Genomic DNA, 23,299 nt, shown 5'->3' with positions numbered 1-23,299 from the left:
AGCGACGTCCCTCAGCGGAGCAGACTTCTAAAAGTTCCGATTTTGTGCTCCACTGCTCTATCACTTGCCAGAAGCAGCCGATGGAGGCCCCCTCCCCCGCCGTCTATCCTCCCCAATATCACCTCGGATTCCCTTCTCCGCACGTCCTACCTTCCAGAAAGTGGTCGCTTTTTTGTTCAGAGAGTTGTTGCTATTCTTTTCTTCGATCTCCTGTTGAGTTCATAGGTGTTCAGAATGGTTTGATCCCTATCCAGCTGAATTCCTGGGACCAGACAAAAACCAGGTCTCCTACTCCTCTGCCATCTTGCTTAGTTCTCACCAGAATTTTCTTCTCTTTTTAAAGGCTGAATAATGCCCCGTTGTCTGCAGGTACCGCTTTTTGGGTGTCCCTCCATCTGTTGATGAGCATTGGGATTCAGATCCCGGCTTTTCAAAGCCCTGTGTGTCATGGCTCTTTGTCATCCCGAGCGTCGCCTCCCACCTTTGTCTAGATATGAATCACCGCATGCCTCGGTGGCAACACGTGCTTTTCAATGTCCACAGGCTTTGCCTTCAGACCTGGCCTCTAGTCCCGTTCTCGTGTAGAGCTGGGGCAGGACGTTGAACTTTTCCCGGGCACAGTCTCCTGTCTTTGAATTGAAGCTCATAACATCTCCCTACCGTGAGGACTGTTGTGAGGATTGCATTTAGTCATGTTTGTGATTGCTTAGCACAATGGCTCCTAAAGAAATCATGATTTCAGACTGATTTCTCTGAATGTCTTCCTTCCCTTCTCCTGAACCCAATTTAATCCTGTCACTCCTTCCAGATTAATTTGCCAAAAATCCTAGAGCTGAGCTGGGGAGTTGCTTCTCGCCATCCTGTTTGGCCCCTGTGCCCTATAGCAGAGCTAATGTTCTGAGACCACACTCATCCCTTGAGGACCAGCCTCCCTTGTGTCTTCTGCATGCGGGTCCTCCTTGAGGGTGTGGACCTCTTTTCTCGTTTCTTTTGCACTGACTCATGCCTTGTTTTTCACTATGTTGTATATGTATATTTGTGTTACATCTTTTACTTCCAAGCCTCTTGAGTGGGGTCCACACATGAAGAGTAAATAATGTACATGCCCCGAGAGAGGGTGAGGGTTTCCCCCAAACTCTGTCAGTCATCATATGTCACCCAGGCTCTCATTTTGTGAGGGGTCCTGTCGGTCACCTCAGTTTGAACACCCATCAGGTAGAGAAGGCCCCTTTCCCGAAACCACCTCTGCCAGTCCTAGTCTTGGGTTCTCATAAAACCCACCTAACTGATTTCAGGCTTTTCTAAGGCAAAGAAATTTAACAGTAGCTGGGTTGTTATTTCTGGAGGCTTGACCTTACAAAGGCAAATGGTGGATATTACTGTCAAAAGCTTTTAAAAAGTCAGTTTAAAAAGCAATCAAGTATGAGGTTGAGTTATATGAATATGGACCCATCAGACACATTTTTTAAACTGTCCTAACATTATACAAATACGTTCCTGTGACATGGGAGAATTTGTTCAGTGATGGCCACACACATGACTGCACAAAATCCTGTTTGAAGAAGCATTTTCGAAGAATTTTAATAAAATATCAGTGAAATGTAAATAGGGAAAAAGCACACACTTCTCAAGTAACTTATTTTGTCATGTGACTTAAGTATATATGTAGCTTACTGAATACAGAAACTGTCGTAAGTAGGCATTGGACCATTTCATCATCCCTAAATGTTCCTATCTGTTTACCCACATTATATTTGGAATCTCACCACTTGGGGACATATATGGTAGTTGTGGCTTGGTGGCCAATATGAACAGGTGAGGTATCGCGCTAATCTTGCTGGTTACAAATTGGTGGAGCTTGATGCTTTAAAAGCTTTATGTACTACTCTTTCTGACTTTGGGGAGATGGGCAGGGTGGGAATGGTTTAGTAGAGAATTTTCAACTTGACTTGAATATTTCCATAAATCAGGTTTCTAAAAGCAGAGCATCTCTGCTTCATTTCTCCTTTGAAAATCTTCTTGGAAGTTGAATTGGTGACCCAGAGAATCACTTTCATGGAAATCAAACGCGCTTAAGGTTTACTATTACTTGGGGCGCCTGGGTGGCTCAGTGGGTTAAGCATCTGCCTTTGGCTCAGGTCATTATCCCAGCGTCCTGGATCAAGCCCCACATTGGGCTTCCTCCTCAGTGAGGAGTCTGCTTCTCCCTCCGCCCCTCACCCTGCTTGTGCTCACTCTTTCTCTCTAATAGATAAATAAACTCTTTAAAAAAAAAAAAACTTTTACTATCCTTAGTTGGAAAGAAACACTCAAGGCAGTGGAAGGAAGTAATTAATTCCTTGGGGGATGACTTGCGCACTGTTGTGTGGGATCCCGGAGTTCCCCGGGTGGTCTTCCTCTTTCTCATGCTCAGAATGGGAGGATGGTCCCAGGGCAGTGACCGTGGTCTGGAGGTCCTGTATAGAATGGGGTTTGGACAGCGACTTCTGTTTTTCCTCTCTAACTGGTGGACTCTGGCATCCCTGTGGAGCTCCCGTACATCCCTCTTCAGGGGGAGCCCGGCTGCTCTTTTGGTTCAGGAAGGGATGGCTTAAGCAAATCTAGCGTTAGGTGATTTGCCAGCCAGGGTTAAGGAGCACGAGGCCAGCGGTTCTGGAGTGGCACACTGAAAGAACAGTGCACGGTCTGGCCGCCCGCTCCCTTGTTCCTCCCCGAGGCCGAGCTCTGCCCAGCCGGCGCCGGGACAAAGGGGCAGTTTCAGCCTTCTGTAAATAGCCTATTGTACAAGCAGAGGAGGTGGAGCAAGGAGGGAGGCAGCATCTTGCCAGCTTAGCTTGCTGCTTTTAAGGAGAGATGTCAGGATTTCTTCATCTGCGGCTGCCGGGGCAAGGGTGCTATTTATGTGGGTTTGCTTGGAGGCTGCATTCCTAGTGAAGTATTCCATCAGACCACTGTTATTCAGCTGAATGAAAGCGTGAGGAACTTTAAAAGGGGAGACACGTCCAGATCACCCATTTTTTTTTTTTTTGGTTTGTAAATGACAGGAAGAAAATAAAATGCTGATGTAAGTATAAATCTATGGAATCACAGGACCTGTGTGTGTGTGTGTGCGCGCATGTCCCTGTGTCCTTAGAGAGTGATGCCCTTGTGAGTCACCTTTGCCCCACAGCACTTTTTCCTGGTGTAAACAAAATGGTAAGAGGTGAACCTTTGTTTGTGTCTGGGTGGCCTTGGACCCATATGTTCAGACTCCAGGACGATGGGGCAAACGCGAGCAGTTATGTAAGACATGGAGCGTTAGCATAGAGTTCAGATGCTAAGCTCTCATCATGCCATGAAATGTGAGTGCCGGAAGGACCTTTAGAGAGCACCTGCCCTCACCATTCCTGAGCCGGGGTGGGCTGCAGGGGACTTGCGAGCCCCCCATGCAAAGGAGTACCCACGTGTTCCAGGTGCAGAGGATCAGCGGCTCTGCAGAGGTTAGGAATTGTTTGCCTAGAGGAAAAAGCCTGACTTGAGAGTTAGGTCGGTATCCCCGTCATGGGACATACCTCGGGAAAGCCTCTTAAATCTCCAGCCTCAGCTACCTTAGGATCATTTTGTCCTGCAAGACAGTGCAATACAGGATGTGAAAGCCTTCTCGAAACACTAAATCAGCGTTTGTTGGGCTGCTAGCTACGCTTCCCAAAGTGTGGGTCGATAAGTACCAGGATTTCTATTTTCTGAGAGTCATGCGATCCAGTTTCTATTACTTGGCCCCGTATAGCTATTTCTGCCCAGGCATCCTTCCCTCTGGTTCTTTGCCCCGGACATGCACCATGCTTCCCTGACCACTGTTATGCCTTCTGTCGTTCTGTGGTTTTAGACTCCAGGACCCGAGTGAGCAAACCCACTTTTCATAGGTGTGGGGAGGAAGGAGATGCAGGAGTAGCTGCCGGGGAAGGAGAAGCTAGCTGCCCATAGGCTTGTGCGTTCTTGACCAAGAAATACTGACAGCTTAAGCCTTTAAGCCGATTGAATCATATTCTTAGCCAACAGTAGCATTGTTATTTGCCTGGCCTGCAAACATCCAGAGAGGATGTGTGGAAATTTGCTTTTGAAAGAATCTTAAAAATATTCCAACGGGAACACCATTGGAATAAGAATAAAGTCAGTCTGGCTTTTAATCATGTGTTGGCACGTACGAGTCTTGATTCTTCTTCTTTGAGACCTGTTGGGGGACTGTCTTAAAGCATGGTGTTTATATTCACCTGCAGCCTTGAAAGGCTATTTATTGTGGCCAGTTTTCTTTGAATGTGGGTCTGCCTCCATTTCTAAATACCCCAAGTACTTTTTCCTTAATAGCAGTTCCATAGAAGGGAGAAGGTTTATAATGCTTTCCATTCACGTTGACGAATTGTTCTTCACGTGGATCTAAAAGAAGGATTTTCTTTAGTTCTTTATTGGATGGACTATAGTTTTCTGATGCACAGCATTAACCGGTGGGTTCAGTGAAGCTGGTTTGCAGCCTGTCACCTGGCTGCCCACTGAGAGGCATGAATTAAACTGCTATACCTTGTCATTACCCACTAAAGATAAGAATGTAGCTGGATTTAAACCCTTAGCATTACAGACTCATGTCAGATTAAATATTCTTGCATGGGTGCTACTAAATCAGTCATTTTCTGAAGTTTTTGTTTTTTTCCAGGTTTTCTTTCTTAGTTTTTTAGTCTCTTAGTTTATTTCTTATCTCTAGAAATAGACTTTTTCTTTTCTTTCTTTCTTAGTCTAATGCTGTCTACAGCTTGGCTACTGCTGATGCTTAAAATAGAAAAAAAAAAAAAAATCACCAGCTTCTGAGTGCATTTGTTCATGGGGGAATTATTTCGTATTCTCACGCAGAGATGGGATTCTGTTGAGCAGCCCCTGCAAATTCACACTATCTAGGTTTTATGGAAATCACCTCAGGGACCTGTGGGAGAGAAGAGACAAGGGCAGGGGTGTGTGTGTGTGTGTGTGTGAGGGGTGGGAAAGTCCTCTTCAGATTTGGGGTGCCGTGGGTATGAGGACGGCTGGAAGGTGGGATGATTGGAGGGGAAGGCAGGTTTGCACATTGTACACGTCAGCTTGCTTCGCGTTCTTAGGGTGGCAATGCTGTTTATGAAACCTGCCCACTCGGTGCCAAAAGGGGCCGGACTCGATTTGTCTGCTTATCCTCATGGTCTCAGTGTACGCATGTGCCTTCCTGCCAGAGGCCTTGCCTCATCCCGGCTCCCACTGGTGGTAACGCTTCTTGCTTTATTTCGTGGCTTCCCCACCAGCCAGTTTGCCCATGGAGACCCTACACTGGGTCATCAGCACCACCCTCCCGGCTGCTGGGCACAGGGCCTGGCACACGCCGGGTGCTCAGCCCTGAGCACCGACTAGAGTAGCTCAGTTCCTATGCATTCATCTAGAATGAATCTGCTGGGAGTATACTACGGACAATCTGTTTCTTCCTTGGTCTGACATAACCACCCAACATCTGATCATGTATTTCGCTGGTGTTTTTAAAAAAACTCTGTCCATTGTCTCTTCTTATTGGGAAGCCAAGCAGAAAGAAAACAGTGTCTGTTTTCAGATCTGGCACTGGCAGATGCCTGTCCCTGCCCATGGGTGGAGCAGTGGGGTGACTCTGCTCCCAGCTGCTCATTGGCCCATCCTCCACCCTGTCTCCTCCTGGGAAGTCAAGTATGAATTTTGTCTGCTAGTTACCTTTAGCCCAGTGCAGGAGTCGGCATGTGACTAATGCCCTGAGAGACCTTGGCAGGTCCGGTAAGCGGCAGCTGAGCTCCTCCAGCCCCCCTCCCACCCCCACCGTCACCACCTCTTCTGCTCTGCATGGCTGCATGGCGTGTCACCTAGCCGTCAGCTCTGGGTGGCACAGATGGTGAGTGGTTTTGTAAGTCCTGGAGCTCTGTCTCCACGATTGTGACCTGAAGAAGTCTTGCTTATCTGTTCCTTCTCGACTGTTACGTAAAACCTGGAAATTTCTTCTGTGTGTGTGTGTGTGCGCGCGCCTACACAGAGCTGTTGTAGCACAAGACTGTCTGAGCTGAGCAAATATACTACAGGATTGGTGGCCAGTGAAAGCTGAATCCTCTGCTACTCGATTAAAAAAAAAATGAACGATAGTATAGGTTGAAATGTAAAGATGTCTGTATTTGAAAAAAAAAAAATTATCTTCAGCCTTGTAACCTAGCTATTTAAAAGAACATATAATAAGTAGCTCACAAATACCTTCTGAATGATAGCTAAAACGTTAGCACTTGGCGGGTTGGCAGGCAGTTTTTGAGAAAAGCCTTCAGAGCATTTACTATGATGCCCTTCCCTTTACTGTCAAAGGCGCTTTAAAGCACTTCTTCATCTATAGTCTTCTCGTTAGAATTACTCTTATTTATTATCTGTACTGCACACTTTTTATATTGATGTATATATAAGTTGTCTGTAACATCCAGTGTGAGGCTTTTCATCTAGCTTTCTTCTGTGTGTTTTTGGCTTCTTAATTTTGTTTGTAAACTCTTTGTGGGCAAGCGTTGTTTTTAATTAACTCTATCCCTTCCTGTTCTGCACACAGGACTAATCACAGAATCTTGGTAGGTGAAATAATGGTAGTACCTAGAATGTATTGAGCAGTTTCTGGTGCCCCATGCCATTCTAAGCTGTCGGTGTAAATCATTTAGTCATTATAAAAGCCCCACGAGATTGCTACTATTTTCAGCCTCCATTTATAGGGAAACAAGGCTCAGGGAGGCGAAGTAGTGTGTCCCCAGTCCTACAGCTAATAAGCTTGGGAAGACAGGATTTGGCTCTTGAATCTGGGATCTTAAGTACCATTCTGTACTTTTTCTCAGATACTATGCTGCAATCTCTCTCTAGATATTTGGTGGTTGGTTTAAAGTTTATGTGCACCCTTTTATCATTATAATATTTTAGCTATAATATCTCAAGGAATATAAAGGAGATGGTTTGATCAGAATAGCGAACTACAGTTGCCTTGCATTTGTATTGCTGCTTTTGTGGTACAGAGTATGGGGAAGGTGAGAGGCACGTTGGAATTTAGGTTGGTGTGTTTTACCCATTGGGAGCTAGCTCTGAGATGCGTGGGAAGAAGCAGGCGCGGACGGCCATTAGGTGGTGTGGGCTTATTTGTACTTCTGTCCCTTTCTTCTCATTAGCCATGATAAGGAGAGCTGAGTGTATCTGATCAGGTGGAAGAGAACAGAGACGGTATCAGGGAAGAAGGTGGTAACTTACGCCACTTGAGCGTGTTGTGACAAGAATTCTTCGTGAGCGAAACCTTTTTAATGTGGGGAATGGAAGCTCGACACAAAATGATAGACATAAAATGAATTTCTAAAGGGTTTTTAGAGAAATGACATTTGACAGCCAAGAAAAGAGCTGGACCATTAGACTGTGGGTTTAATGCCTTGATCGGTCAGCCAGGCATCAAGCCGGATGGCTGGCCTTTGGGAATTCTGGAGGCAAGTCTTGCCTTCCTGAGAGGAATGTGACATTTTTCTCTTTTGACAGAATTCAGCTTAGGGAACCACCAACACGGGATGATGCAAGCCCACGAGCTGTTCCGATATTTTCGAATGCCAGAGCTGGCTGACTTCCGACAGTACGTTCGCACGCTGCCGACCAACACGCTCATGGGCTTTGGAGCTTTTGCAGCCCTCACCACCTTCTGGTACGCCACGAGGCCCAAAGCCCTGAAGCCACCATGCGACCTCTCCATGCAGTCTGTGGAGGTGGCGGTAAGTGGAGGGGCCGGCCTGCCTGCTGTGTGCATTTTCTCTGTGTTCCCCCGGATTCCCATGTTGAGTGCTATCTTGGTCGACATCAGTCACCTTCAAATACTTGTTTGCAAGGGCGCTTTGTAAGCCAAAATGTGCTCAACACACCAAAGTTTGTCAACGGGGTAGTAGATGGAGGGTAGGGGCCAAAATATAGGGCAGAGGGACAAAGGAGGTGCTGTTGGTGGGGTGTCTCCCTTTAGTCACACAGAGGCTCATTGCACAAATCCTATTGAGTTTCAACCCTATGCCAGGCACTGCAGGAGGCCCAGAGGGTTCCGTGAGTGGGAAAGGATAGGCATAGAGATGCTGCTCCTGCAGGGCTCACAGAGAAGATTGTTGTCGAACAAACGTTCCAGAAGGAAGGATTTCATCTGTGGTATACCTGATACTTAGAACACCTCCCCCAGCTTTTGAAAGGGACTCTGAGATTTCGCCTAGGAAAAGGTGAGGCTAGGAACTTGCCAGAATAACATGGCCACAGAATTTCAGGTAGGACATGAACAAGCCAAGGGCGTTCAGGAGATATCGAAGGTTGAGTTGTTGAAGACCATGGTTGTATAGAACTTGGGCAAATTACAGGCCATGTTCATGTCGTCATGAAAATGAAACCAGAGCGTGTGTTCCCTCATTAGGGCTGAATGGGTGGGATGGCACGGGGAAAGCTAAGGACGCTTTTCAGAAAGATTCTTTCTTAATGCTTTGGCTCTGCCTTCCTTCCCTTCTGAATGTCTTCAGTACAAAACATGAGGGGTTGAAAAGATGAAGCAGCCAGGTTCTCACTGGTGCTGGGCCTCTTGGCCTACTCTCTGCGTTGTAGTCTCTCGCTTTCCCCTACCCAGGGCAGAATCGATTTTCAGTATTTATAACTTTCAAGACACGTAAAGAATGTTTCTTCTTCCCCATCCTGCCCTGCTCCCCAGGCTGATGGCCATGAGCAGGAGAGGTGCCCTTTCAAATGAAGCCTTGGCCTTCATTGAGTACCTCTTTGTTATTTATAGGGTTTTAGTTCTTTGCTTTCCTTTAGACAATTGATTGGATTCATTAATTTGAAACTTCTAAAATATATGGAAGATATGTCAGTCTAATTCATGCCAAAATGTAAAAATAGAATGACTGAATTATTGCCAAGAAAAGTTGGTTCTATACCTTATTTAGAAGGTGAACATGACTTAATATTTTACCTCAGCTAATCGCAAACCATGAAGGAGTAGAATTCAATTTTCCTAATAGATGTGTGTGAGGTTTCTGACATTCCTTTTTTTCTGGAGGAGGACCTGGTGTCTCATAGTAGCATTACCATCGCTATGGAAAGAGTACTTGGCAAGTGCAGATTTAAGATATTTATAATTTAGCAGTAACTGTAAATGCCTAATACGTATTGTATGAGAAATTGTGGAGGTGCTTACAGTGTGCTTTTTAAGCTCCAGCTAAGCATAAAGTCATTATGAGACTTGGGAAAATAAGCATGCATGATGTCCTCCGTAGGACAGATTAAAAATTACCGATAAGCACAAAGAAAATTAAAATCTCCAATTCCACTACCTCGCAGAGAGGCCTCCTGACTTTTCTCTTCGCTTATAGAAATGGATTTAGCTCTGATTTTCAGAACTTCTAGGTCTTAGGAATAGTTACAAAATTTGCTTTGCATTTCTAAGAAAGAACTTAAAATACTGAATTTAAGACGAGCTTTGAGTTCTGATACTCGGTAACTTTAGGGGCTTTTATATAGCTAGCATGGTCATATGGACTGCTATGGCAGAAAGAAGCACTGAATTCACTTCATTACGTATTCATGAAGAGCCGGCACATCTGGCATGGTCCGAGGAACTGATTGCCAGAATAAAATGTTGTTTTGTTCCTACTTTTGAAAACAAGTAAGTGCCATTTGCCAGTCCACACCCTGATCCCCCGCCCCCTGCCCCGATTTCGCATCCAGATTTTTACCCTCCTTTTCCCATAAACCTTATCTGGATATTAAAACGAGAGGAATCTGCACTTTTCAGTTTTGCTGCATCTCATTACTCCTCACAGCGGCTGATTCCAAGCTACACCTTCGTAAAGTAGCAGCACAGAAGTTCTTGATAAGTTGCAGCTTCTGACATTTCCTTTTATAAGTCAGGGTCAAAGGGGCTCCCGGGTGGCTCAGTCGGTTAAGCGTCTGCCTTAGGCTCAGGTCATGACCCTAGGGTCCTGGGATTGAGCCCTGCATTGAGCTCCCTGCTCAGCGGGGAGTCTGCTTCTCCCTCTCCCTCTGCCCTTCCCCCCTACTTGTGCTCTGTCTCTCTCCCCCTTTCTCTCGCTCTCAAATGAAGAAAATTAAAAAAAAAAAAAAGTTATGTTAGCACTCGAGCTGTAGCCCCGTGTAGGAAAGGCAGTGAGGACATAGGCTGCGGAACAGGACAGAGAAACCGGAGTTTGGAACAGAATCCAACAAGCTTTTCCTAACTTTCAGGCATGTTTGATCTGGACCGAGTTTAGAGGGCTATGCCTGTGGTTTCGGGGCCCGAAGGGCTGCCTGAACTCTGAGCTGTGGAGGGAAGCGAGTTTTCCTGTGTCCGTGTGGCCCTTAATCACTTTCACAAGTGACGTGCATGTTTCCAGGTTTCAGCTTGCCTCTGCCTGTTGCCTGAGATCCCCATGTCCCTTGGTGAGGATGACCTTCGCCGCAGTGACTAGAATCGCTTCGGGACCCGTGAGGGCCCAGGCCGTGGTGGTTGCGGCTAAGGGACAGAGGAGAGCATGATGGTGCTGGAAGGGACCAGGGAAGCGGCGGATATGGTAGAGGCTGGGCCTGGCTCCTCTGCTTAGACCAGGCAGCTTTGGGCAAGTTCCCCTGACTTTCCTGACCTTCAGCTTCCTGGAAAACAGGAGTGACAGTTTCTGTCCTCCCTCGTGGACGTTAAGCGGACTGCATAGATACTTGCAGAGTGTCCACTTGGCCCATACTAAGTGTTCAGTAAATGTTAGTTTTCTTCTTCTGAAAAGGCCTCCTCTTTTAACGGTCATGTTTTATATACAAGAAAACAGCTGAATGCCAAGAAGCAAAATTGTATCATACAGCTAGTAGAATATCAAGAGCTCTGTTCTGCTGCTTTCATTACGGTAGTTGAAAGTTATATACTATAGCTAGGGCTTTTCAGGGGCAGGGGGAGGAGGAAAATAAGGATAATAAGGAAAATTTGGGTCTGTCTATATTAATTTTTTTTAAGATTTTATTTATTTGACAGAGAGAGAGAGCACAAGCAGGGGGAGTGGGAGGGAGAGGGAGAAGCAGGCTCCCCGCAGAGCAGGGAGCCTGGTGCGGGGCTCAATCCAGGACCCCCAGGATCATGACCTGAGCTGAAGGCAGATGCTTCACTGACCAGGCCACCCAGGTGCCCCTATCTACATTAATTTGAAGAGCCAGTGGCTAGACCTTTGGACCCAGGAGCAGCCTCTTCTGAAAATGGGTATTGCAGGCAAATGAGTCTGCAGGTAGTGATGGAATGGAAGGAAGAAAAGGAACAGGTAATAGAAGAATAGAGTCTGAGCTTCCCGCACAGGTTGGGTGTGGGATCAGACACCATCAAGGATGGGATGGGAGTGAGGCCCGGGGCTGGGAACATGGAACTGAGCTAGCAGCAAAAGTGGACTTCTGGTGAGCTTCTGCCTCCCCTCCTCCTCTGCCCCTGCACCAGGTTGGAAATAGATGGGGTCAGAGCAAAACTTGGTGCTGATGGGGTCATAGGCCCACCTGCCAGAGTTTAAGGGATCAAGGCAACAAACCATTCCAAAGTATAAAAAGGAATCATTGTAATTGCTGAAGGAGGTAGTAGAAAGAATATGAGAATTCCTTTAAGCAGTGAGAGATAGGCCTTGAGATAGCTTACTTGTCAAATTAAGATGGAAAGATTTTGGGTAACTACTGCTAGATTATAATGTACTTAAATGAAAACCCAAGTTATTTGCTTTGTTTTTAAATATTAGAGAAGGAAGTAAATTGTAGGATGCAAAAAGTTTGTGTTTTTTTTAAGATTTTATTTATTCATGCGAGCGAGCGCACAAGCAGGGGGAGGGGCCGAGGGGGAGGGAGAAGCAGACTCCCCGCTGAGCAGGGAGCTAAGGCTGGTCTTGATCCCAGGACCCCGAGATCATGACCCGAGCTGAAGGCAGACTCTTAACCGACTGAGCCACCCAGGCGCCCCCCAAAAACTTTTTTATACCAATAAATCCATAGCCTTTCTGAGACTTCATTTTAAGAATATCAGAACTTCATTTCAAATTTACCTTTGTCAACTAAACCAATTAGTCTGTAACAGATTCACTGTTTAAACTTGTTAGTTATGGCTCCTTGGTTCTAGTGTGGGTTCATATCTTTCAAGATGCAAAACCGGTTCTTTGGGTGTCAGTCATCTTGTCTAAGTTAGATGACTTTCACACCAGGTGAGCTAGTGACCTTCAGGCGCATGATGGCTGGCTCCTCCTTCAGCATGAGAGCTTGGGATTGACCCGTCCACATGGTGGGCTATATACGGTTAGCAGCTTGCCCGTAGCATTTTAATCCCGTACTCCAGATGGTCTCTTATGGAGGATGTGACACTCTGGATTTCATCCTCCGTGAGTCACAGAGTAATGATTTGACAGACATCCATTAAGAAGCACTTGAACGTCGGCCAAGTAATGTGTGCACAATCCCTGGGAAGAAGAGGCCGCTGGCCTCCTGCAGTTTACAGGCCAGAGGGCAGTACCGCCAAGGACTCCTGCCCTTGAGCTAGAACTCTGGTTCATTCTCCCATAAGAACTCTGAAAGGAGCAAACTAAATGTCACACATCTGGCCTGTGAACCAATGCACCACAGATAGCGTGGTTTTAAGTCTTGACGAAGACTCGCGTGGGACTTGCACAGACAAACGGCCTGCCTCTGGGGTCATGACATCGGCAATCCAGAGAGTGAAAATGACCCAAAGAAGTTGACTCACAGAAGCAGTGAGGAGAAGGGGGGTTGCCTGGGGCTGGAGGCCCAAACTTTCAGCTGCCGCCTGAGCAAGGCCTGAGGCGCTCACCTACAACATGGCGACTGTGGTTGAGAACACTGCACTGTACAATTGAAATTCGCTAAGAGAGTAGGACTGAAGTGTTTTCACCGAAAAATGAAAAAATAATGTAAATTCTGAGGTGATGAGATGTTAATGACTCCATGGCGAGAATCTTTTCACACTGTAGGCAACACTCTGGGTACACTCTAGGGGCCTCACGGTTTTATCAATGACACCTCAGTAAAGCTGGAAGAAACAAAAGGCAAAGAATGGCACTGCGCTGGACTTGAATGGCTGGGGCTGGTTCCGAGTGGGGGCGCTGTTTTCCAGTGGGGCGGGGGCAAACTCGGCCATGAGGCAGAGGTGCAGGGAGGGTCCGTGTGCGAGCTGCCAGGGCAGAGCAGGAAGAGACGTTGTCTGGGAAGGGCAGGTGCGTTCAGATGGTGGAAGCATGGCCGCCTTTCTGGCGGTCTGTGGCAGAGCACCTGTAAGAGGGGGTGTTAGACTCATGAATTTGAACCCGGTGGGAGGTCGCAGGGGAGCGTGAAGAGGAAGGGAGGAGTATTAGGAAGTCTAGTTGTTTCTGCAGTCACTTGTAAATAGAAACCTAAATAAAAACAGAATTCTCATCCCTGGGAAGACTCGGAATGGTTGACTAGAAGTCTGGGTGGGACTTCCAGAGAATCTCCTGGTTTGATTGCTGGCTTCAAATCTGTCAATAATGTGTAAATTGTATATATTTAATGTACAGATAATTGTGTAAATCCCTGTTTGGGGGCATTAACCTTCATTTACTTGCCGTTTGTAATTGCAGGTGTCTGGTCAGTATTCCCCCACTGCCCATGCTTCCCCCCACTCCCCATCCACTCCGTGGATGTCCACGGAGCTGGATCCAGGACATTTTAGATGTCCTGCCAAAGCCTTGCCCTGGGGCTGTTTTCTCACCTGATGGCAAAATAACGGGGTGTGTGGTCAAACAAAGATGTATGCAAAGATTTGCCTTTCTTTCTTTTTTTTTTTTTTTTTAAGATTTGCCTTTTTAATCTTATCCCTAGCAACTTGGCTGCTGTGGTGTTCAGAGAGTTTTCAGACACATTTTTTCTGAAGCGTTATGGCATCTGAGGGCATTTTCAACAAGCAGTCCTAGCAGTTGGGGCAGTGGGAGTGGATGGAGAGAATGTATTTGGAGGGGTGTTTTTGTTTAGACGTATTATTCTGGGAGTGTGCAAACATCAGCATTCTCATACCTTGCCGTAACTTTAGCACCTCTTCTAAGACTCTACAGGCTTCTTAATGACCAAGCATGAAAAACCTTGCTGATTCCTTTTTCTTAACTACACTCACGTTGTAGGAAACTTAACTGAGCTTCTGTATGTTTTTAGGCTCATCTACTAATTCAAAGTGACTAGGGATTTGAATGAGGTGGTGCCGGTCACGGGGCAGTGGTGGGTGGGTGAGTGGGCGCAACAGCGAAGGACAGGCATGACAGAGAACTGAAGGCAGAGTTTCTGATCTCCCTGCCAAGACCGGGCCACAGAGGATATTAAGTAGCTGCCTTTAGGAATTCAAAGAAAGAAAGATGATTGTTTTAGAAAAATTTATTCCTCGGTTCCATTTAACTGGGCAGTAAAAGCTTAATCCGTTCACTTAATAGGAATACGGTAAAGCAGGTCTGACAATGCAATTTGATTTTGTACAAAGGATGCTGCCTCTCAGAGGCTTCGTTAAGCAGGGAACGTGTATATTTATAAATGACAGAAGTGTGTGCTGGAATATTTATTTAAGTTTACAAATAGCCTGCACCCAGGCAGGGTCAACTCGTGCCAAATGAAAAATACCAACTTTCTGAGCCTCTCGACAAAAATCCCTGCTTCTCACATTCGTGTCTAGAAGGCCAACCATGGATAAGAAAGACACTGGTTCCCTTTAGAATCGTCAAAAGTGGAGCAGAATGTCTCGCATATTCTAAATGGCAGTCATGTAGAGATGCTGTAGGCAGTTTTGTTTTGCTGGCACAATGTGTGTTTGTGGGTTTTGGATTTGGTGGCTCCAGACTTTCTTCCCCTTTGTGGAGGTGGGAGGATGCTATTTTCCCTTTGGTGGTTGGCTGGTTTGCCCTGGTGATGACATTGAAATGGGCTTGGGGGCACAGAACTATAGTTTCTAAGTGCCGTGCCAGCCCCCGATCCCCACCGAAGCACATCCTCCCCTTGGGATAGCGGGGGCTCAGGAAGTAGGAAACTGGGGAGGGGGGTTGAAATGGAAGCCCTTCTGAGGATTAGAGGAAAGTGTTGAAGAACCAAATAACCGAGTCGGCCCCCGGTGATCTGGGCCTGGCTCCTCGAAGGTAGAGATGAGCGGTATGTGGGTGAGTTTGAACCTGCTCAGGATTCACAAAAACCTCTTACCATACCGGATGTCCACGGAGCTCGGTCCAGGACATTTTAGATGTCCTGCCAAAGCCTTGCCCTGGGGCTGTTTTCTCACCTGAAGAGCCCCTGGTGTGTAAGAGGCGCTCAGGAAATACTCACTTAGCCTCCAGCTTTCCTGCATTCAGATGACAGAACCCAGCACTGATTGTGATGTGATGGCTCTGCCCTTTCTTTCCTCCCTCAGCATAAAGGATCTCGGGAAGTCAGCTAGTTCAATGGTGAGCATGAGCCGTGAACCTGAGGGTTCCCCGTTATCCTGGGACATAGACAGTTCAGCATATCATGGGGAGTCTAAGTGTGTTTTGTCTGTTCGCGTTCGGGAAGTATGGTTGGGAAAGTCACCGACTGGCTGGCCTTTAAAGGCCCTGGCTCATACAGCAAAGATGTAGCTTTGCTGGAAATGAGAATCGATGGCCAGGGAGTCTCTCTAAGAGGTCACTGGATGGAAGAGTGGTTTTTGTGCCTGAGAAGCAGACAGTGGTGTTCTGGGCAGGGTAAGATGCATGTAAAAATATAAGTGCTGGGAAGAATATTTCACGTGGAACATATTGGCAACAGAAAAAAAAAAAAAAGCCAACAAAAAAATCCCGTGCCCATGCCCCCAGGACTGTGATTCTACCCGCTGCTTTTCCCCCTGGAGATGGATTTAGCATTAAAATCCAGCCACGTCTTCAACAGCTTCCTTACAAGTTACACATTCTCCTTGCCTGCCTTGTCTCCCTCCCTCTTCTTGCCCCTCCCCCCCAGCAGGAGTAAACAGTAGTAACACAAGAGGAACTTGAATGTCATGGCCTGCAGATACCCATTTTCTAGACTGAGAGGAACGAGACCGGTTTATAAAGCCTGGATCTTTCTATCCCCCAGAAATCCTCAAGGATGTAATTCCCTTTTGGCATTTAAATATGAGAGTGCACAAAATGACTCTCACCATCAAGAGTCCTTTTTATCAAATATAGGTTTCCCCTGCTATCCCAAAGTAGAGCGCCCCTATGAAAGCTTTTGTAAGCCTAAATGGCATAAAGCAAGAGTGTCCCCCACTTTCCAAAAGTTCAAGTTATGCCACTTCCGTTTTACAAAAGACCTACGTAAACACAAAACTCCTTTTTGCATGAACGCAAAACTCCTCTTCGCATGAACGCAAAACTCCTCTTCAGATTTCGTCTGGTTAGTGAAAACAGGTACTACTAATGTGGGTCTTTCATAAAGGTCAAGTGTCATAAAGTGAACTTTCAGAAAGCGGGAGCAAGGGCCCATATTGGCAAAGGTTCTGGTCTTGGGAACCACGGATATGCAGATGTCCGCTGTGGTCCTGCCCTTACTGGCCCCACGTGGAACTTGAACTTTCATGTCCTAATTCAGCTCACGTTGGGAGACTGACCTCAAGAGGGACCTTAGCTTATATAGATGTTGCCAAATGGACTCAGGACCACTGATGTGATCATAGTGTGTTTGACTCACGATCTTCTCTAATTTTTTAAATTGGAAAAACTCTAAAACCACATTAAAGAAGTGTATAGCATAATCCTCCTTGTCACTCGATCTTACTGACTGATTTCCTGCACGTTTAATTGAGGTTGTCTGCTTACCTCTCCCTGTTTCTTTCTTTCTTTCATTTATTTATTTGTTTGTTTGTTTATTATTTATTTATTTGACAGAGAAAGAGAGCACAAGCTGGGGAGAGAGGCAGAGGGAGAGGGAGAAGCAGGCCCCCCGCTGAGCAGGGACACCCTCCGCTCCACGGGGCTCGATCCCAGAACCCTGGGATCACTACCCCAGCAGAAGGCAGATGCCCAACCAACTGAGCCACCCAGGAACCCCGCTCTCCCTGTTTCTTGAGCAGAATTGAAACCCCGGCCTCTACCCTCCATCTGTAGGTTATATCAGAAGTCCAGAAGTTTTTGTTTTTTTTTTTTTCATTTAAGTAGGTGTTCCTAGAAATAGCGACATGCACTTGCATGACCCAGTAATGGAATGCCCTCCTTTTGAAACGGCTCGATTTGTAGCACATATAGACATTTGAGCTCGGTTGTTTTAGCTGTGATTCCCAACACTCAGAGTGCAGTCCCTCCCCTTTGTAGGTATAATTAAGGTGCTAACACCCAGCGTATACAAATAGCATTTTGTTCAGGAAGAATAGCACATATGCACATCAAAAATGATGCTGCTTCAGGGGAACATGTGATCATTTCATAGAACAACAAATTTCAAAGCACAAATCCTGCTTAGTGCCCCCCCTTCCCCTTTCATTCAGACTTCTCTCTTGAAATTACAGAGTATATTACAAGTAAGTGACAGTGTGACTTTTTACCCAGTTTCACCTATTCCTTAAATGGTGTACCTTTTTGGCATAGAGTTCATTTATTGCTTCATCCTCAAACCTTTGCTAAATATTCTAATTGCTAATTAGAATAATAATAAATATCTTGTCTTCAGGTTACTTTGTCAAGAGGATGGCTGTTTGGGATATAATTAACTTCTTTAACTTGGATTTGGCTGTTTTACCTCCCTGTTTCTCAAAGTTTTGAGGATTGTATACCACCAAAAAATTAACCTTAGCCAAAGAATTATTTAACCAAAAGTTTGTTATAAGATTATACTCTAGAGCAGCGATTCTCAAAATAGGAATTGGAAGGTTGACCTACTATCTTGAAAGGGATATGGTCTCCATATATCCAAAGCTAAACTGACGCTCTTCTCAAACCTGGTGCCCATGCCCAGTCTTCTATTTTTGATTAAATGGAACTGCTATTTTTAGACCTCCTTTAGACCCAGTGACTGGCCAGATCCCATTCATTAACCCTTCCTACTTCTGGTGTCACCCTTCTCCCCATTCCCACTTGCCACTGCCCTCACCCAGGCCCACATGAGTACATTTTTCTCTAGTCCTTTTCCCTCCATGCCATTCTTCATGCTGCTTACTCGCTTCTTGTAGATTTCTTTCTGAAGCATTATTCCAGTTTTCACTACTTTCCTGCTGGGACCTTAATGTCCCCAGTGAGTGGTTCTCACTTCAGCATGCTCCAGAATCCCCTGGAGGGCTTGCTGCACTGCTGGATAACACTCCCAGAGTTTCTGATTCAGTAGATCTGGTGAAGGGCAAGCTAATTTGCTTTCCTTAGAAGGGCCTGGTGTTCCCCAGACCATCCTTCGGGGAGCTTGGCTCGAGGACGAGCCTGTGCTCCAAAGATTCCAGGCTACTCCTGTCTATTCATTCTGACTTCCTGAGCACTCTTGCCTCAACCAGTGTGCCGTGGAGCCCCTCTGGGGATGTAAGGATAAGAGTCACTTGGGTTCCTTCGGGAAAAGCTCTGTGTCTTACTCACCTGATTCCCCTCTGCCCCATTGACAGCTGTAGGAGTTCTCAGTGGAATACTTGGGGAGGACAGCATTGCTTTTGCAGAGAAACCCCTGAGTGATACCATGCAAGTGATATCGAGTGTCAGGACGAGAGGTGGAGGAGAGCCCATTCCTAAGCTGAGGCCATGAGGACCTCTCTGGGCTACCAGGCTGTCTGTGCCTCCTGGCCATGCTTGCTAGGCGGAGTGGGCTGGGCTGGACCAATGGGCAGCAGGCCGTTACTTACTGCAGAGTCCGCTCCTCTCTACCGGGCGTACCTCTTTTCTTAGCTTTTTTCTCTTTCCCATTTTCTGTCACTCCATCCCTTGCTCCTTTTTCTCCTACCTTAGCCGTGATACCCTGGCTCTTTTTGGTGGGTGGCTTCCTGGGTTGAAAAGACTTCCAGTGCTTATGGTAAAGCCACAAAATTGCTTCTGAATTTTAATCCGAGTATTTGTTGGAGAAAAGATCCAGGCTAAGCAGGACTCACATTATAGTTAGGGCACGTCACAGGGTGTCTGAGTAGTATTCTACATATTTTATAGGGCCTATTTGATAGGACCAATTTTGTTTAGCTAAAGACAACCCTGGACATGGACACATGGGATCCCCATTTTGCAGACAAGCAAACAAGACTCAGAGATTAGGTAATAATAATGCATGATTCTACAGAGCAGAGATTTTCCCACCATTGCGCACACAAAGAATAACTTCTCTGCTTTATTAAGTAGTGTGTTATAATTAATAATCATGTTTGGAATCATGGCTGCAGGTATTAGAAAGTGTCTGTCAAGATAGAGAAGACAGTGATGATGAGTAACATACATCATTGGGTGATATTTATTCCAGAAAATGATGATTAGCTTTAGATCAAGTGTCAAACACATATTTAGTACATTGTAGATAATGAAAGAGTTTATATAAATGTAAAGCACAGAAAAAAGTCTGGAAGGAACTCATCGAACTGATAATAGGGGCTAGTCATTTTTTTTTTTCTTAAAATACTTCTGTACTGGGGCGCCTGGGTGGCTCAGTTGGTTAAGCGACTGCCTTCGGCTCAGGTCATGATCCTGGAGTACCGGGATCGAGTCCCGCATCGGGCTCTCTGCTCAGCAGGGAGTCTGCTTCTCCCTCTGACCCTCCTCCCTCTCATGCTCTCTGTCTCTCATTCTCTCTCTCTCAAATAAATAAATAAAATCTTAAAAAAAAAAATACTTCTGTACTGTTGCTTTTTTTGAAGTACATATATGATAAATTGGTTGGGGAGAGAGCTTGTAGGAGGAAATATGAAGAATCTTACCTAAATCCTAAAAACAAAACAAACAAACAAATGAAAAACAGAAGAAGAAGAAAAAGGATACGTCAAAATCTATCTGGTGGTCATGACCTATAAAGGGTCTCCATGTTGGTTCTTCCCCCTGGAATGCATCCCATTTCTCCATCAGCTCTGCGTGCTCAGACTCTGCTCTCTGAGACCCAGCCTTTGCTCCTTCTTCGTGAAGGGTTTCCTCTCTGCTTTCTTCAAACCTCATGCTAGAAACGATGTCTCCCACTTGTGAATGGTCTTTTCTTGTAGTACCAGAAGTTCTTGTATCCTCATCTGATTTCCCCGGAGAATCAGAAGTTCCCAACAGGTTATACTGCTGTTGACACAGAGATAAAACAGTGGCAGTAATCTCGAAAGGAACATACATAACATGATAGAAGTAAAAGCGAATGGTGTGTCATTTCCGTGAGAGCTGATGCAACCTTGGACTCCTGGGCCATTGATGGTGGAGGTCTGAGGAGGCTCAAGGCATGTGTGTTGGTCGCAGGTTTCCAGTCCTCCTGCTCTCTTCGCCTTATCCAGCCAGACCCCGGGGACCCTCTGATAGCTGTTTGGTTTTAGCCTTGATTCTCTGAAGCCTGCACTTGACCCCAGACAAATGAGTTCTCTTAGCAAATCCTGCACTTCCGTTCGTTCAACAAATACTGAGCAGCTCCCCCACAGGGGCCCTATGGAGGGCCTGGTGGGCATGCACGTTAGGCTTTTTATTTTTAACATTTTCCTCTTAACGTGCTCATGCATCTGTCTCTTTCCACAGGGTAGCGATGGTGCTCGGAGATCCCCGCTACTGGATAGCGATGAGCCCTTGGTGTATTTCTACGATGATGTCAGAACCTTATATGAAGGCTTCCAGAGGGGCATCCAGGTGTCAAGTAAGCATTTTCTGAACTTGTGTGACTAATGCTTAATGATTTTCATTCAGAACAAACAAGTGGTCTCTCTTGAGGAAGTTGTATTTGCTCTCATCTTCCATCTACTTCCACCTGTTCAAGTCCCCCTCCTCCCATAGCATCTCCCAGAGTGAGCCCCAAAGCACATGAGCCCCTCTTGCTGCTCCCCAGGTAGAGTGGGTTCTATGGTCAAATAGGTTTGCAGCGTGTCCTGGGTTTTATGGAGAGTCTCACATACATCAGCTCATTATTGGGCTCTGACATTTCCTGAGGTCAAAAGACAGGTTTAACAGGGCCTGATCCAACATTTTCCGACTTACTTGACCATGAGACCCATATTTTGAGAAATGAACACCGACATGCCAAGGAAGCAGCGTTCTATGAGACCCTTTGCAAGGGTCGGCTCATGGGACCAACGCTTCCGTACTAACAGTGGCCTGAGAAACCCGGCCTGCCCTCCGCGGCTCCTGCCTACCTTTCCAGCCTCTCTCCCTGCCAGGCTCCGGGTAGACTCTCCTCAAGTTACGCTGAACTTCTTGCAAAACCTGGACCTCCTCCCCTTTCTCATAACCCCATGCCTTTGTGCGCTTGTCTTTTTCCTGATCATAAAGCCTCTTCTTTCCCACCTCCAGCCCAGGGTGCTTGCTATGCACTTACTAACCCTCTGCAGCTCCTGTTGCATTTCTCCCTTTTCTGTAACGCCACCCTAGTCTGTCATTTTCATCTCCTACCTCCAGGTGAGGGGCCCCCCCTCCCCCAGCATCTTGTACTTATTCCTGTAATAGCCCCGCCAGGGCACAGAGGCATTCACCTGCTGTTCTGTCCCACTCGCCAGGGCTCCTTGAACAGGTGGCCGTCTCTTCTCTCGGCACTAGTACACAGTAGGTGCTCCATTAATGTGTCCTCAGTGATGGAGAGAGTACCCCGCCCCTGCTTCCCGCGCCCCCCTTTGTGTTTTAGCCTCTTCGTTTTGGCTTGTTCCAGGTTACTCCCTAGAAATGGTCTCTGGGATCCATGTTTGTTATTTAAATCTTTTGGTGGTTAGCCTTTATTTTTGCTACAACTAGCTAGACTAGAGTCCCCTGACAGTCAGGGACTGCATAGGACATGTGCTCAAAAGTGCCCTGTGTTTTACTGGGTACTGGTAACATCGGATTGCTCTAATGTGTTTTTGACCAGTATTGCTGTAACAGATTCATTAAGCCCCATTCTAAAGAGAAAGCAAACTTCTCTATTATGAACTTGTTCAAAGTCAGTGTCAGGGTCAGGGTTGGTCTATGATAGTAAATATCCATATAGCCACTTCAAAATATTTATATATTAAACACTTCTCTATGTATAAATGTGTATATATGTATATAGAATCTTTCCCATTACCACAAAGTCACGTGTAGAAATGTTCTTACATTTTTCTAGCAGAGAATGAATTCATCCTGGTAGTATGGTGACTTACATTATACTTCTGACTCTCCTCTGACCTCAAGACAGTACCTTTATTTTTTTGGTCACTTTCTGTACTTAGAAAATGAAAGTCTTATATGAATGTTTCAGAGAAGTTGAAGAAAACAGAGCTCACTCTTCTTAACCTATACTGATTGAAGGAAGCTGCTTTGCAGGTCACTTTTGCCTTCTTTTTTTTTTTTTCCAAGAGGAGCTTTTTATTCTAAGGTTTTTTTTTTAAGTATTTTTTTTAAAGATTTTATTTATCTATTTGAGAGGGAGAGAGCACGAGCAGGGGGGAGCGGCAGGGAGAGGGAGAAGCAGACTCCCCGCTGAGCAGGGAGCCCGATGCTGGGCTTGATCCCAGGACCCTGGGATCATGACCTGAGCCGAAGGCAGACGCTTAACCGACTGAGCCACCCAGGCCCCCTTATTCTAAGGTTTAATTTTCCTAGACTACCATAAGATAAGCCTGTATAGGAGAGCAAAAACCAGCATCTAGATAAGGTAGTTGGGAGTTTGTTGAATGACAGGAGAAGCCAGCGTGGAGTTTTTAAACCTCGTCTTTTCAAATTGTACACAGGGAGCTGCTTATATGGAGGAGGCCTCTGTCTGTGAATCTGTGGATTCTTGTCCCTGGCTGCACTGCAATATCCCCTGGGGAGCTTTGAAAAAATACTGAGGCCCAGGCTCCATCCCCATCCAATTATATCAAAAATTTGGCTGGGTGATGGACACTGGGGAGGGTATGTGTTGTTATGAGCACTGGGTATTGTATAAGACTGATGAATCCCAGACCTGTACCCCTGAAAGAAATCATACATTATATGTTAATTAATTGAATTTAAATTTTTTTAAAAAGTTTAAAAAATTTTTGGTTAGTAGGGCCTGGGTATGGTATTTTTTTAAGTTCCTACTGTCCTGGAGCTGGGGTCTGCAAACCTTTTCTGAAAAGGGCCAGATAGTAAATATGTGGGCTCTTCGGGCCACGTGGTCTCTGTTAGGCCTGCTCAGCTGAAGGTTTTAGATAATATGTAAA

General features: G+C 45.9%; 1 protein-coding gene across 3 annotated transcripts in view; it reads left to right on the top strand.

The window, feature by feature from the left end:
* The window catches only part of ACSL1 (acyl-CoA synthetase long chain family member 1), a 64,632-nt gene that overhangs the window by 13,490 nt on the left and 27,843 nt on the right, over positions 1-23,299 (top strand). For all 3 annotated transcript variants that reach the window (XM_081807586.1, XM_081807584.1, XM_081807582.1), the window contains 2 exons: positions 7,552-7,778; positions 20,688-20,802. In XM_081807586.1, coding sequence (XP_081663712.1) covers positions 7,581-7,778; positions 20,688-20,802 — 313 coding nt within the window. In that variant the 5' untranslated portion in view covers positions 7,552-7,580. Of the gene's footprint in view, positions 1-7,551; positions 7,779-20,687; positions 20,803-23,299 lie in introns of those variants that run through there.

Source organism: Leptonychotes weddellii, chromosome 2 (genome assembly GCF_054177405.1).
Source record: "Leptonychotes weddellii isolate Sample4059 chromosome 2, ASM5417740v2, whole genome shotgun sequence".
NCBI lineage: Eukaryota > Metazoa > Chordata > Mammalia > Carnivora > Phocidae > Leptonychotes > Leptonychotes weddellii.
Note: the sequence above shows the minus strand (reverse complement) of the source record. Positions and strands in the feature narration are given on the sequence as shown.